Source organism: Mesitornis unicolor, unplaced genomic scaffold, assembly GCF_000695765.1.
Source record: "Mesitornis unicolor isolate BGI_N332 unplaced genomic scaffold, ASM69576v1 scaffold30920, whole genome shotgun sequence".
Classification (NCBI taxonomy): domain Eukaryota; kingdom Metazoa; phylum Chordata; class Aves; order Mesitornithiformes; family Mesitornithidae; genus Mesitornis; species Mesitornis unicolor.
The window spans coordinates 16,186-32,550 of record NW_010156766.1 but is presented as its reverse complement, the minus strand read 5'-3'; the positions used below and the strand labels follow the sequence as shown (position 1 = coordinate 32,550).

The window sequence follows — 16,365 nt, the reverse complement described above, 5'->3', positions numbered from 1 at the left end:
TTCAGCAGGTTGGGTAGGAAGAGGTGTCCCACAAATTTGTACTTGCATGTGCAGCGTAAGGTTAAACACATGCCCTCAAGATGTTGCTGTGACCCAGCTGAAATTATGTGACTCCTACCATTGTTATTGATGAAATACTTTAGCAAAAGTATATTTTTAAGACTACTTATTCCATTGTGCATAAGAAGTGTCAGATACCACTTTGGATGTGCATCAACAATATTAAATATATCAGACAAATAAAAACCAATCATCCCTAAAATTTATAATCCATGGATTAATGATTAACCTTTTCAAACATTTTCTGTCTTCAGTACAGGTTAAACTAGTTTCAAAGACACATAAGGCTTTTTTTCTATATTTTTTCTGTTATAGAAAAACATTAAAGTGGTTTTAAATCTTTGCCTTAACAAGTTTTGCTATAAAATATTTAACAACACTTGTAACACTAGCCCTAAATTTCCTAGATATTTAATTCTTCTTTTTATATATAATTATATAACTCTGTTTGTTTGTTTTTCTCTACTTAGTACCGTCAATAGGGGGCCTCAGTTTATATTTTTACTTCAGAATTTCCTTGTCCTTTTAAATTAAAATGCTATATCTTATCATTCCTTTTCACTCTTATTTTTATAATTATAATGATAATTTCAAATTAAAACCACTTGGAGAATCATTGACAGAACAAAGTTCCATTAGAACACATAACTCTGTAAAAATAGATTTTGTGAAAATCTTTGACTTATTTCTGTTTCAGATTAAAAAAGAATGATTATTCTGCATACAGTATAAAAAACTCTAACATCTTCTGGCACTGATTTTTTTGGATATTTCAATCTGAATTAATTTTTTCATCTTGACTGGTTAATTTTGAATTATTTTATGTAATATGAATGCTCTAAAAGGGTAAACTGAAACCAAATACTCCCAACAGATTATCTTTTAATCTTTTGTGGAATATTTAATAATTTTTTGCATTTTATGGAAATGTTGCATGAATCCTACTTTTGAAAGTCCTTGTGAAATAGCATTCTCATCATCCACTATTGATGTGATCCTTAGAGGCAGACATCAGAGCAGAGCAAAATATTCAGAGTCCTTTAAGTGATTAAATGGTTTTCCCTGTGCTGCTCATCCTCTCCAGGGCATCCTCAAGAAGCTGGAGCAGCCTGGCAGCTTTTAGCTTTAGCTTGCAAGGGAGGAGGTGGCCATGGGGCTCCTCTTAGTGGGAAGAGTGTGGGTGAAGGTGGATATGAGCCACCTGGTTTCATCCTGTGCTGACCTAGCAGGCATGGGGGTTGTGTTCTGTGCTGGAGGGGGCAGCAAGAGGACAACAGGACATTTTTGGCCTGTGCTCAGACATCTTCATACTACTAACACACCCAATAGAATTGCTGCAGGCAACCTTGCTTTAAAGAGAAAGCTGCAATTGACTGGTTTATTGACCACTGAGGTCATAATGGCGCTGCCTGTCATTTACCTGCACCGCTGCCCGGAGCTTGCCTGGTCTGTGCAACAACTGGCTACAACAGTCACTAACAACCCTGCACAGTCTGCAGTTTCAAATACAGCCTGTACATAAGCTTTCAATTAGTTTAACTGTCTGGAAAGCGTTATGCATCAGCGTTGTACTATTAATTGGTTTTGGGATAAAGAACATACTTTTACAGATGTTGCATTAAAAAAAAAACAAACAACAAGCAGTAATTCATTTTCTCTTGCAATCAACTGAGCTGATCAGCATGCAAATCCTTGGAGAAATGATGGTAGACCACCACATAAAAACTGAACTTTATCCCTGCTTAAGCACAAACTGGATGAAAACCTTGATTTCATCACCAGTACCCCAACAATACAGCACAAATACTCCCTAGCATGGCTCTAACCTGACTGTAAACTGCCTGCTGTGCATCACTGCAGTGATCATAGATGTATTACGGCTTTGGGGAAGTGAATGATGCTTGGTGTAAGCACTAAATTTCTTTCATGTGGGTCAGCGTGTGAGGCAGCGAAGCCGGTTGGGAGGGGAAGGCTCAGACTTCAAAGGGAGGGCAGCGTGCAGAAGGGGTGATGAAGCAAGCCCTAACTACGTGCCATTCATAGTTACTTCACAAGAAGAGCCAGGCATGTGGAGCTGTTGGACTGAGTCAGTTTCTCAGGAATCAGACCCCTACTTAGATCTCACCCAACCTATAACTTAATCCTAATCAAAACAGGCCATCCGATCACACTGCCCTCTAAAAGTCAGACAACTGTACTCGGAACCATGGACTACCCTAGTGTTGATTAACAAATTAGTGAAATACTCACCCCTGCCTCTCAGCAGGAGTTTTGCTGTTGAATTTGGTGGGCCGGGATTTCCATTAGTGAGGCTGAGCTGACTGGTGATGAAGTCTCTTGTCTGTTTTCCATCAGAGTTGAAACTTGATTTCATATCATACTGTTTATGCTATACACTCAAAAACTTTTGACTTTTTTTTTTTTAGAGTGGCATGGGTCCCAGTGGCATGAGGGAAAGGTGAAAATAACTGAGTCATCATTTGCTGAGTGTTGATAGTGTACACATCACTGCACAGGACTACAACAGAGAAGTCACTAGACCTAGTATTTTAATCATTGATTTAAACTTGGAGTTTTGGACAGTATTTTGTGTTACTGGCAGACAGATGATCTCGTCAGCCTGGATAATTTACCCTTTTTGCTCTAGGAAAATTTGAGATCAAAGCTTCTCCTTGTTACAAATTGTATTAAACTATTTCTAGAGACCTTCCAGCAGTGTGGTACTCCTTAGTATCTATAGTTTGGGTCAAAAACTTGATGTGAGACTCGAATGTAAGGAGACAGGTTCTGCTTCAGTGTTTGCAGGCATCTGTCCAGAAAAATTCCACTGCAAACAACATATTGTGGGACATTGACTTAGCTTCAGCATGGTATGAATTTAATCATTACACAGAAAAAAAATTTCATTCAGTACAAACGTTTGATCAATGCCATTTAGGAAAATATACACAATTGAGAGGATATTAAGTAATTGGTCAAAGGCACATCTAAGCAGTGCCAAGGCAGTGGGCTGGCTTGCTCTCTGGCTTATTAATTTTTTAACACTGTAAACGTGGTAGTAGAAAATCATAGCTTCAGCATGGGATTACAGGCTCTTGCTGTCTAAACCCTTCTCCCTAGTCCCCAGCATGGAAAGTAAAATCTGTTACATCCTGCTGTTCTTTCTGTGGTTTCTGAAACAAAACTTTGAGAGAAAAACTCTGGTCTCCAAAGACTCTGTGGGAAACAAGAAACTTGCAAATGCTACTGTAGTTGTGTAATGTTGACAGTATGAGCTGAGTGATCCTTATACGGCTTGGAAGTACAGGAGCATCTGTGTAATACACAACAATAAATGTCTCCAGTATGCTAAAGCAATGAAAGGGGAGAAGCAAACTGGGGGGATAGGCTCTGCTGCCACCAGGACAATCTAAGCACCAGTGAGCTTTGTTAGAAACACATGAAAGATAGATGGAATGGTAACATCAAGAAGAAAATCAAGAAGAAAGACTGCATCTTTCAAAGGATCAGCATGTGCAATATGCAGCTGTGTGTTTTTACTTGATAGAAGGATGCATCTCTTGTAGGGAAGAGATTAGAGAGTCATGAGAGTCACGGTAACATTGACAACTTTGGCTTTAGAGTTCAGCTTTAGAATTTTGCTTTAGAGTTTACGCTGTCCCTATGAACAGTGTAAAATCAACTGGGGATCTTCATGATGGCATCTTGTAGGATTATAGTATTAAAGTGCTGTCTAAATATTTTTTCATCAAATATAACCTCTTTCCAAAACTCACACCTCCTTTTTTCATCTCAGCACAAATGCTTTATTTGCAAGTAGCTGAGTCTGACAAGTGTCATGACATGTTGATTATACAACTACATGGTTATACAACTATTAGGTTACTACTCTTCATATATCCCATACTTTCCCTTCTGTAACTGACCATTTTATCTAGACAATAAGGAGATAATGTAATTCAGGTTTCCATTTCTACAGAAGATTCATAATGTATAGTCTTGAAGGCTGAGTATTTGGAAACAACTACAGCTGACTCCAAAATGAAGTCTATAGTTGCTTATGGGATTTAGAACTTGGTGTGAGAAGGTAATGCATGGCCTGGTTCTATCTTTACCATCAGTACTAGGGCACTTAATGCAGCTTGTCTCAGGGACCCTCTTTGGTTCTTATACTGGTTAAACTTCCTGGATTCCTGAATTTTGATGATGCTCTGTAGTATGTGGGAAAAAATGTCAATTTCCCTTCTCTCTCCATGAAAAGAATTTTTCAGTTTATTTACAAAACTCTCTGGAATGAGAAGGAGCCATTTGTGGTTGCTGTGGCTGGTTTCTGTTGTACTGAAGATGCTAGGAGACTGCACAAAACTCTGCACCCTGGTGAGATTTTTCAGCCTGTTGATGCTCTTTCAAACCAAATTCAGGGGATATGCGTTCTGGCAGCCAGTATACTTAATTTTCAGGATCATTTTGCCAGACATGTGTTTAATAATGATGAGGCATCCCACAGTGAGATCTTGGCCATTTTGGCTGAGGGCCTCCTTGCTTGTAGATACCACTACAAAACAGTTACAGATACTCCCTGAGACTGTGGGACAGTCCCATACTCATGTTTCTGTTGCTTTTTAGAACTGTTGACACTTGATGAACAAAATAATTTGGTTTCTTTTCCCTCGGATGAGAAATGCCTCTTGAGGAGGAAAATATTCTGTCAAGCCAGATAGATGTTTGAGGAAAGCTTTTTTCAGTCCTTATGGGATCTTTTTCCTTCAAAGCACAGGAGGATGCTTGAGGATCTTCTTTGTTATATGTTTTGTACCATAGAAGGCAGTAATACTCTGAAGGAAAATTGAAGTCAGAAAAGTCTCTGTTACCATCCTCTTAGAAAAAAATCTTAAAATGTTTGTGAAGCACAAATCACAAAGAGAAACAGAAGATGACAACCTTTAATAGTTATCTTTTACACTGCTTTTTCCTGTTTGCTCCTGTTGTGGCTGCTTTTCCTTTCAAGGCCACCTTGGTTGCACTCCAGAAAACTTATGACAAATCCAATGTAGCAGTTGCTATGTATGGGTCTATCTTCCCTGCAGAGCCCAGCTGCTCTGTATCACAACACATCCAGTCTTTTGCCTCTCTATGGGTGATCTAAGGCCAAGCAACCAAGCAGTTCTTAGCCTGCAAGACTGAGCTCAGGTTTCATCTTGGCCCAGGCTGGCAGTCTATTTAGCAGTGATAATTCAAACTAATCAAACCCATGTGTACTTGATTTCCCAGTGCTGTCCCACCACTCCTGGGCTTTCTTCTTGCTCCACACTGCATGTTGTCTACACATTGGCTCGGTGGAGGTCTTGCCCCACCATTGTCTGTTCTGCTTATAACTCATTTCCACACAAAGAAATGCTGTCCAAGAAAGAGTCTGAGGAAATACGCTGTGGTTTGCAAACTGAGTTCCTTAATGACTTTCTCATTAAAAGAGCTCACTGCCAAATGCTGTTTGCATTTGCCTAAAGGACAGTCCACATGATTAAGAGTAGCTCTGCTTTACATGAAATACTGTTTTCAGGCTACTGCCATAGGCAGCTGTTTTGCGCTAGGTGAGAGAGAGAGAAATGAACACCAGTGAACACATGAAATGATCAAGCCACACAAGAACCTATGGGGTATTCTGTCCCAAATCCCCACCACTAAAGGGGCCAGTGCCCGCGTGGGTGCCACATGGTAGGCAAACCAAGGCAAGGCCTTAGTGTCACGGTGAGGGGCAGTCTACCTCCACCGAGGAGTCTGAATTCCAGAGCAGCTCTGCTGTGAAAATATTTCCTGTGAGAGCCTGAGAAACCAGGAGTAGCAGCAGCTCTTTAGCAGGGATGAATTTCATTTGTCTGGCACATCCATTTCAAGAGTGAAGCTCTAAATGGACATTTTGTCATTGAAGATTGATGATGAGACAGTGCACCTCTGCTGCAGCAAATGGGCAAAGAATATTCTTTTACGCTGAGCTTATCTCCTGCTTGTCAGAACATTGCTCCACCTGGATTCCTCCTTAATTTTCTTCTTTTCTTTTTTCTGATCCCATACATTTTAATATATACATATAAAGTAAAACTGATGGAAAAAATTTATTGCAAAGATTTTAGAATTTACTGCACATCATCAAAAACTCGCATTGTCTCGTCACTGAAAGTTTAGATTCAAATTCAGCTCCTTGTCCTTAACTTTCTATTTTAAATGGGGAGACCACAGTTCATTGTTTCCTGAGCAGGGCTTTGGAAAATATTCTGAGAAAGAAAAATCCTCAGTGATTTTATTTTCTAATGAGGCTTAAAACTAGTATCTGGACAAAGAGCTTGCACACACACACACACACACACAAAAAAAAAGGCCTTCAAGACAAAAAGGGCTTAAAGCCAGGTAGGGGAAGAGAATAGTTCAAGATTAACTTAGTGTCTTCTCTGATCTCCAGTATTTAGGTTTTATAAAATGAAAAATGGAGAGAAGGATTCTAGACCAAAAGCCAGTCATGAGCCTGTACATGCATATTTTCTTCCTGGTGAGTCAGCAGGTCTAGTTGATGCTTGTGTAGGAGACGGAGAAGAAATTGTCCGCAGGTCTCTGTGCTCCCACCATTTGCTTTGCCCATTGCTGTGCTGTATTTTCCATCTTTGAGAGTCTAAGAATATGCTCAAAGAGTGCATGAATACAAGAAGGCATACTGCTTGATGGCTTGGAGGGTCATCTTTAGTGGCAGACAGTGCTCCTAACAGCCTGTGCATTATATACTTCATCCTCATAGAAGTCAGTTTTGAGGGTTGTGGGGAAATTATTATATTTAATTTTATTTTCCTTTATAATGGAGCAGGTTGCTTTAAAGACCAAGTGGTTACAAGTGATAACATTTCTTGGACCTATCTGCAATGCTAAAGCCTAGACCTCCTGGCTCTGCAGCCAGTGCCTAACCCACAAGGCCACAGTGCCTGCCCATCTGCTGAGAGATCGAACCTCTCTCTGCTCTGCTTACCACATCTAAAACTTGTGGCTAACAGGAGTGGTCTGCATTCTCCTAGTGCATTTTCACCTGTAGATTGCAAAGCATATCTTAAAGTGGATATACATTACTTACCTATTTCTACTGTTGACCTAAGTATAGAAATTTGAAGCAATGCTTACACTAGGTGTACCGTGCCTGGATTTCAATATATGGGGTTTATGTTCCCAGCTTGTTGTGGCACATCACTTAAAATCTGAGCTCACAGTGTCTGATATGGAAAAAAAAAAGGAGTAAAACTTCTGGTTGCTTCCACATGGCTATGGTGTGCAGTTGCTGAAGTGCTTGAGATCTGCAGGCACTAACATGTTGCTGCAGTGAGAGAGGATTAGTAAGGGCCTGTTCTGTATCCAGCAGTGATAAGTTTCCTCCCTGTGGCATAAAGATGCTTCAGAACCTGAGTTTGTCTCATTTCCTCTAGAATCCCTTCAACCCCATTTGGCCTCCACAGAAGGGCAGGAACTGGCCCCTACATTGCAGGAATCAGGCAAGCACCTGGATCTGAACTGGAGAGGCTTAGAGGTAACAAGAGATCTACAGCTGGAGCTTGGAGATGTCTTATTTCAAACATGCTATCTCATTTTGTAGACAGAAATATTTTTACTCTACCATTTATTTTCTCCCACATTCAATGACGAAGCCCAGTGCTGTGCTCTCAAACAGTACCAGCTTCTGGAGAACTCAGCTGTCCCTGCTTTGCTTCTTGCCTGAGCCAGAATAAGGCTCTACATAGCATTCAGAGCAAGTGCAATGAAAGACAGTTTCATTATACAGATACAAGGCTCAAAGAAATGCCAGGCACAATAAGAGACAATAAAAAATGGATCCCTTTAATAGCTTTTAAGAGAAAAAAAAATATTTTTTCATTTAAAATGTCAGTTGTGACTTTTCAACAAGAATTTTGCTCTATGAATTTCCAAGAACAGGAGCCCATTTTGCTTAACACATTGAGTTATAACATGACATGAAACCAACCTTTAAATGGAGCCTGATTTACATATTTTAACATAATCCTTGCTCCGTAACACTAACAATATTATTCTCCATTTGGAACTACAGGCTTTCCTTTTTTTTTGCTGTGTTATTTGTATGAGGTGTATCTGGGATGCATGAAAGGAGGCAGAAATTGTGAAAATGCCTAGGAGTACATTTTATTTTATACTTAATACTTCTGGAGTTAAAGGGAAGATGGAAATTGACCATGAAATGGATCTTAGCTGTAGAGAATTATCATATTCTGGCAATAAAGTATTGCCTGTCTCAAGGGCTCACACACACAGCTTGACCTCAGAGCAGTTGCACATAATGTTTTCTCTGTCAAGAGAATCTATTCATAATGACGTGTCACAGGTGCTCACACATCATAATATGTTTCACGTCAAAACTGATCATCCAGATCTTATATACCAGCTCTGATGACAAATATTTTGTACTTTAGTTGCTTTTTCTTCCCTCTGCCAGAGTTAATGAAGGAAAGTCAAGGATAATTTTGAAATAATGTCAGCTTCTTACATCACATTACTGTGTCTGCCTTTGAAAGTAGCTTCATACAAGAGCCACAAGACAAGGTGAGAGAGACAGGGACATTTTCACTTACTTATCTTTAAAAAGAAAGCCAAATCTTGGGCTTTTAATTTCAGAATCAATATACTCTATATCTTTGGAATCTTCTCAGGAAAAAAAAAAGTACAGTTATTGAGCCCTCAGTAACTTGAGAGTCTAGTGAAAGCAAGTCTGATAACTGAATTGGGATTGTAGCTTCTCACTACGCAGAATGTTGTTTTTTCTCATAGTATTGGTGTGTTCTGTGTGGTAAATACATTTTCCTCCAAGCTTTTCTACAAAGTGAGAGACTCAGGGGACAGAGAGAATTGGGTTCTTATATTCTCATTGAAATTGTTTGTACGCAGCAGGGCCAAAGTTTGCTCTTCTCCTACGTATTCAGCCCTACTGAGGGAAATAACCCTCGTTCCTCATTCTATTAATGAAAGAGGAAAAGTGAACTTGAACTCCCTTTGAGGTTTCTCAGATTGGAGGACTGCTCATTGAAACCTCAGAGCATAGAGGAGTGCTTTTGCCATTCATGGACTCAGTCTTTTCTGCCAAAACTGTAAGTGAACAAAGTAAAGAGGTATTCCTGAACTTCCCTGCAACCAGGCAAACTCCCCTGAGCTAGCAGAGAGTGGTGGCTTTCAACCTGTAAGCCATGGATTCATATGGGCTTCTGGTCTTCAACCAAGGGATCCACAGAAGGGAGCTGGCAAAAACAAGTTCATTGTGTATGCAAGCTATTTAGCAGTGTTTGCAGATAAAAATAAAATCAAAACACTAAAATACGCAATCAAAGTATGGCATGTGCATATTTATAAAATGATCCCTGGCTTGAGGAGAAGGCAGAACAGGAAGCCAACAGTATTTACAAATGGGACTTACAAATGTAAATGAGGACTGGATATCTCTTACATATGAAATATAACCAGATGTCTCAGGCTGAGAGATAAAATCTTACACTTAGAAAAATGACTGGGTTTTTCATACAAGACAAGGCCAAAAAAGAGGGGATGCAGAGTCTTGAGCTATTTGATGCTTCATTATTTTTCAGATCCAACTCTTATTTAAGAATGCAACCAAGAAGGATTTAAACACAGGTAACAACTTCTAAAGTACAGGAATATGCAAAACATTATTCTCTACTACTGAGAAGTAATACACTGATTAATGTCTGCTACTGAAATGATAGTCTGCAATAGCATCCTCTTTTCTGCTGCTCCCAAACCCCTAAAGAAGAACTATGTAGTCTTAAGCAGTGAGCATAGTAAGTTTTCCTTTCCTTGTTTGAAGAATTAGAACAATTTGATTGAAAGGCAAATATAATCCTACCTATGCTCCATGCTGGGACTGGAGCAGGGTAAATGCCACAGTTAAGCCTGAACATCAGGTTGTAATTGTTAGAGATTAAAAACATGCCAGAGAGAACATTCCAAGGAAAGAAGGAGGGTGAGAAGGATGGCTCTCTTGTGTCTTTTTATTAAGGTAAATTAGCATCAGATCAGAACAAGGGCATATTCCTGCACAGCAGAACTTAATCAAATGGCATTTAGTCAATGAAGGAAATTATAGACTAGGTTGTTTTTTAATCATTCAGCTAGGAAAAGCAAGGATAAGTGAACAAGTATTTATCTGCTGAGCCAAGTGCATAGAAGGCACAAAAGCCACTGAAAATAACTAAAAAATAAAATAACTGTTCTCTAGGATGCTGCTCTTCCATAAAGTCTATTTCAAATATAATCCGCTGTTAGATATTTCTGCAAGATGTAAGCACATCAGCTGAGCTTCTCATTTTTATGCAGATTAAATAATTGCTGAAATGAAATGTCAGGTCATAAGAGACACAAGAAAAAATGAAGCAATTTTTAAGAGCTGTCAGAGAGGTGGATGATCCACCCTTCTCCACCCTCCTAAATACAGAGGAGCCAATATTACCAGGTCTTGTCTAATTTCTTGTTTTCTCACACATCTGTTTTTGTTGTTTTTCTTTTAATGCTTGTCTTCTCAGTGCATCCTAACGTGAGCCAGGGTTGCCAAGGAGGGTGCGCTACATGTTCTGACTACAATGGATGCCTGTCATGTAAGCCCAGACTCTTTTTTGTTCTGGAGAGGATTGGCATGAAACAGATTGGAGTATGTCTTTCCTCGTGTCCAAGCGGATACTATGGGACACGGTATCCCGACATTAATAAGTGTGCAAGTAAGTGCTGGGGAAAGGGGAAGCACATGGATTTGTTTGTTCTCTCTTGAATGCTGTGTCTCCTTAGGAGTCAAGTCAACAGAGAAGCAGACGGACTGGCCATGTCTTTATTCGTTCAGTTCTTTTATAGTAGTGGCATAAATATGAACCCAAGCAAGATGTTATGGTGAAAAATCACAAAATGGCCTAAAGCTCAGTGGTCCTAGCTCTGCATTAATGACCTGCTTTGGACCCACGTAACAGCCTCCTCCTTTACATTCCCATGCAAAAGAGAAGTGCTAGTGGGTGCTAGGCACTGTCATCTGCCAGAAAGAGGGAGCAGTGGCAGCTCCAAAGAGTAGGGTCTGAGGGACACTGGATCTCAGAGGCTGGAGCCATTTAACCTACTGCCCTTACCCACCTGTCCCCCGAGACAAGGAGAGAAGATAGCCGGTGGCACTCTGGTCATGTGGCTTGCCCTGCTCTCTTTATAGTTTGTCTCACCCTCAGTATAGGCTGCTAAATGCCTGTAGCACCTGGCCAGGTTTCAGCCTGCCTTGGGGGAAATTACCTATTCATGTTGCCTCTGGGCTGGGAGACAGTAGACCCAACTCTGTTTTTCACTGCTTAGGCAACATTTTGACCCCACTATGTATTTTGAACCATAAATGAACTGGAAAAGATCACAATGTCCTCCCCACTCCTGTTTATGTTGTTGAATTCACTGTTTTTAATCCCACAGGTGATACAAAAACATAAGAGTGACAGCCAAGCAACTCTCCCAGTTTTTAGCTGGTAATAAAAGTTATTTAATGAACAGACCACAGAGTAAAGTCTTACAGAGTAACTTGAAACTGTAAAGTATTTGCTCACTTTTTAGCAGTGTGTGGCCTTGCATATCAGACATGAGCTGTGTCATACACAAGTTTTTATGTATTCTTCAAAAAATATCTGAGAACTGGGAAATATATCACCAATGCAAATTTGGGTAGTCAGTTAAAGAATGCATGAAATACAACAGAACACCTGAATGAACATCAGGGAGTAATTTAAAAGAAGAAAAAGTTGTTGATGCAAAACAGCCCTAAGCAGATTCTAAATTCTGGCATCTTTTTATTTCTCCTGGATGAATGTAGATAAACAGTGTGGAACTGTCCCAGTACCTCTGCCCTGTGGTATTAATTAATATCTATGCTATGTCAGTGTAGGGCAGAAGCAGTATTTTGTGATGCTGATGTGCTGTACTCTGTCTTCAGTTTGCATAGGTCTGCAAGAAGACAAGCAGCATGAGGCCATTCAGCATCAGGTTGTCCTTATTAAATCCCTACTCATGCCAAAGTCACTTGTGAGTGGCCTCACTCTGTGTACAGGCCATGAAGATCTAAATATAATTTGATCCCTTTGAAAACTGTTTAACATTGCTAGAATCATGTGATTCTGGTATATGTGAGAGCCCATGGTGATTCATGGCAAAAAGCAACAACATTGTTGTTTACTGTTTGCATTTCAGAATGTAAAGCTGACTGTGATACCTGCTTCACCAGAAACTTCTGCACAAAGTGTAAAAGTGGGTTTTACTTATACAGTGGAAAGTGCCTTGAAAAGTGCCCTGATGGGCTGGAAGCCAACAATCACACAATGGAGTGCACTAGCATCGGTAAGTTCCGTTCCTCCGTGTCCTGCCTGGTTTTCTCACAAGGAATGGGAGATCTAAGGAGGACATGAGTTGCAAGTTCAGTTACAAAACCAGGGAAATGCAACTTAAAATGGAAATGTTCTGCATCACAAGATGTATTCCCTGGCACAACAAACCCAAAGCATTTCCCAAATCTGCCATTTCACAAGAGGCACAAGCTCAGTTGAGCCCCACAAACACAGGCTTGATGCTAAGGGTAACTCTGCCTCAGGAAATACAGCCTGTTTGGTCTGCCCTGAGGTAGAATGACATCCATCTCTTGCTTGCTCTGTTACAGTGTTATGCAGCAACGGTAACATCAAAGGTTCAAGGCCTCACATCTAGTTGAAAGATTAAAATACTAACTGCTTTGCTTTAGCCCCCTTGTACTACCTGAGCCTTCAAAGCACGCATGCATCAACATTTGGAAGCTTAACTTCACAAAGGTGAAGGCTAGAAACTAAAACATTTAGAAAAAAAAAAAAAAAGGAAGAAAAAGCCCTCCAAACCCCAAAATTATTTATATGCATCATCACCTGACTCCAGAAACTGAGGATTAAAATAAAACACCAAATAGTGTGACACTGTCACTGAAGGGATGAGATTGGCGACACAGGTCCCGTGACTCACCGGCTGCGGAGAAAAGAGCTGCTTTTGTACCAGTCCAGCCTGATTCACAAGTTCCTATTATTCACACTGGGGCAATTTTGGAGTTCACCACACCTAACTGTCTGCTCCATCCCTCTGTCACCCCTCTGGTTGAAAGCAGAACAAGAGATATATTTGCCTCTGGGCTGATGCAGCTGACTTCCCCTGCCGTGGGCTTGCGGAAGCTGCGGCAAGGTTCAGCTTGTTTTAGTCCGCTGGCTGTGAATTGTGGTGGCTGAGGGCTGTGAACTGCGGTGGGCGCGGTAACCTTTTCAGCCACCAGCAACTAGGGAGCACTTAGACGCAGTCTGGCCATGATGGAAATCTCCTCCCTCACAGTATCATGTATATAGCTCTCCCTGGCATCGCATGTTCTGGAGGGGAAGTAATGCAGGAATAAAAATAATGTACAGCAATTTGGCATTTTCCTTCTCAAATACATATTAGTTCAGGTGGTAGTGACAGGTTTTACGGCTTTATTCTCAAGAAAAGATTTTCACCTTTGAAAGAAATTCAAGGAATGTTTTTTGTTTCTTGATGGCTGAGTGCTGTAGACTTAGTTGCTTTAACAATGAGTCAGTCTCAACTAGGAAAAGCCATTTAAAGCTACAGAAGAAAAACAGAACCTTTTTGTGCACGTGAAAGCCAATTATTTTAACAGGAGAGCTCCAGTGTAATATGAAAAACAAAATGACCCACATGACAATTCACTGGAGGAAGGCTCCAAGATTGCCTGGAATCAGTTATATTTTTAGGTTCACAAAAATTTGGAAGTAAATTCTGGAGCTGGAAAAAAAGGTTGACATACAAATTCCTCCTTATAGAGGGGCTGGAAGGCTTTCCTTCTTCAGCCATAGTTTATAGTCTTAAGCACGCATGTGAACATAAAGTAAATATAAATGTTTACTATATTTTATCAAGAGAAGGATACTGAGGAGATGGCACAAAAGAAGGATAGTTATTAAGAGCACTTTGTTAAGCTTCCAAGATTACTCCCATTTTTGTCTCCACTGTTTGGACAAGTGTCCAGCTGCATAGCTTTTGAGTTCCCAATAGTACAGGATGCGCATTAAGATCACTGTAGTTTAGAAACTGTAACTCGTACTTTTCTGAAAAGCTTGCACACTCCCCCGACCCAAATTCTCCTCTGCTTTGCCTACTTACAGCTTGTATATGCTAGATGATGGCTCTTTAACTATGCAAGCTGAATACCAAGCAGCAGATCACCAAAGATACTTGATTCTTAATGTAATGCCTTTTGATATCAGTTAGTCCTTTATAACTATTGATTTCCAGGCTCAATACCTTTGAGACCAGCTGCAGCAGCTTAACCCAATGACTTCACTCTCCTTCCACATAGACATGACCAAAGATTAATTCCACTGAAGCTACAACAATTTATACCTCCACAAAAACAAAGCAATCTCAGAACAAGCCCCAGTAACTGATTTCACTGAGACCAATTTTGTTGTTGTTGCCTCATTTCAGGAATGGAACTATGAAACAGTGGGTACAAAATAGTAACCGACATAATTATTTGATATTATTTTGTGCAGTATATCCTCAGCAGGATATTTCTGTCAATTCACTGCTGTAAATACTGATTAATTCTATTAATATTATGCCACCTTTTGGCTGATGCAGAATAAAATTAATGTACCATATGTGTTGTGTATACAAAAGGATATTGGCCAGGCTTAGCTTGTCCTATGTTTATTGCAGTGCACTGTGAAGCTAGTGAGTGGAGTCCATGGAGCCCTTGCACAAAGAAAGGAAAAACATGTGGTTTCAAAAGAGGAAATGAAGTAAGGGTCAGAGAGATCGTACAGCATCCATCAGCAAGGGGTAATCCTTGCCCAGCTACAAGCGAGAGCAGAAAATGTATTGTACAAAGAAAGAGATGTCAGAAGGAAGGAAAAGGTACCACGTTATCATCATCATAATATGCAATTGGTATTGTCTTTGTTTAATAACTCATGTCTGAATTCCCAGGCCTCAAATGCAGGCTTCACGAAAGCTTCCACTGATATGGTATTCTTTGGGCTGGAGAGAACTGTGTCATTGCCTGGAGTAAATAAAGTCCTAATGCTGCTCAAAAAATGTGCTTTGTGTGATCAAGAGAGGACAGGGTGGTCTGGATGGGAAGGCACATTCTCTCTCGGTTCTGCCGAAAGAGCTGTCAAGATGAGGGGTTGCATGTGGAGCTCAGAACAAAAAGATGCATCATAAAACTTGTCATGGTAGAAGTTGTTTATTGGGCATCAGGCAGCTAAGTTTCATACTTCAACCATGGGATTCCTCCAAATCAATTCCTCTTTCATGCTTCCCTTCAGGTAAGACCTTAACTCTTGCAATTGCAGCGCTGTGGTCTCTCTCCCACTCTGAACTCTTTCAACTAGCTCTGGTTGAACAACGTAGCCTGTTCTGCATCTGGCTTATGAAGTCTCAGCATGGAAGAAAGACCACAATACTGCGTGGCAGTCAAGGGAAATTACACTTGGTGTTGCCCAACAAGCAAGAGTGCCAGCAGAATTGCCTTTTAGTGCAAGCCAGCTTCTCCATTACAGCACCTAGTGAATGGCATCCCATGTGTTAAAAATAGGAGACGCTTAAGAAGTCTATGATGTAATAATTTATACAAATTCCACCCAGGAGATACTGTTGTTCAGTTGTTTCATTTTCTCCCCTTCTTGCAGCAGGGAAATTACTTGCTGTGCCCCTAGTGCAGTTACTTGGGTTGGCTCTGGAGTGTCAATGGAATACTTCCTTTTCCCCTTCCCTCCCATTTTCCCCATCCTTCCCATTTTTCCATCCCTTCTATTTCCCCCTTTCCGCTCAACTCAAAAGCAAGGTTTCCTCCCTTTTGAGGATGAGTGGAACAGCTGGAGCAGCCGTCCTCTGTGTGAACATCTGTGAGCCAGCATGAGCTGCTGGTACCAAGCAGTAATGTACTGCTTCTTTGTTAAATAATCACTACGGTTGCTGTAGATTACTTACAGAAATGCTAAAGGCGTTTGGAGCTTGTAATCCATTTGAAGATTGTCTTGTTCCCTAGGGATATACCTCATGAGAAGGGAAATAATGACAGAAGGAGAATCTTATGAATCAGACAGCTACAGGTGCCTCCCCCTTACCCAAGAACTGGCTAGATCTACTGATCTATGGGAACCTAAGGGACAGATGTCACCTCCTTCTCGTGTCAAGCAATGCCTTGAA

At 40.5% G+C, this 16,365-nt stretch overlaps 1 protein-coding gene across 1 annotated transcript in view; it reads left to right on the top strand.

Moving 5' to 3' along the window:
- Window positions 1–15,069, top strand: part of RSPO3 (R-spondin 3) — a gene marked incomplete at its 3' end in the record, with an annotated part of 37,574 nt that extends 22,505 nt beyond the window's left edge. Inside the window, exons 2-4 of the mRNA XM_010194374.1 lie at window positions 10,656–10,847; window positions 12,337–12,483; window positions 14,872–15,069. Coding sequence (XP_010192676.1) covers window positions 10,656–10,847; window positions 12,337–12,483; window positions 14,872–15,069 — 537 coding nt within the window. The remainder of the gene's footprint in view (window positions 1–10,655; window positions 10,848–12,336; window positions 12,484–14,871) is intronic.
- Window positions 15,070–16,365: the final 1,296 nt, after the last annotated feature.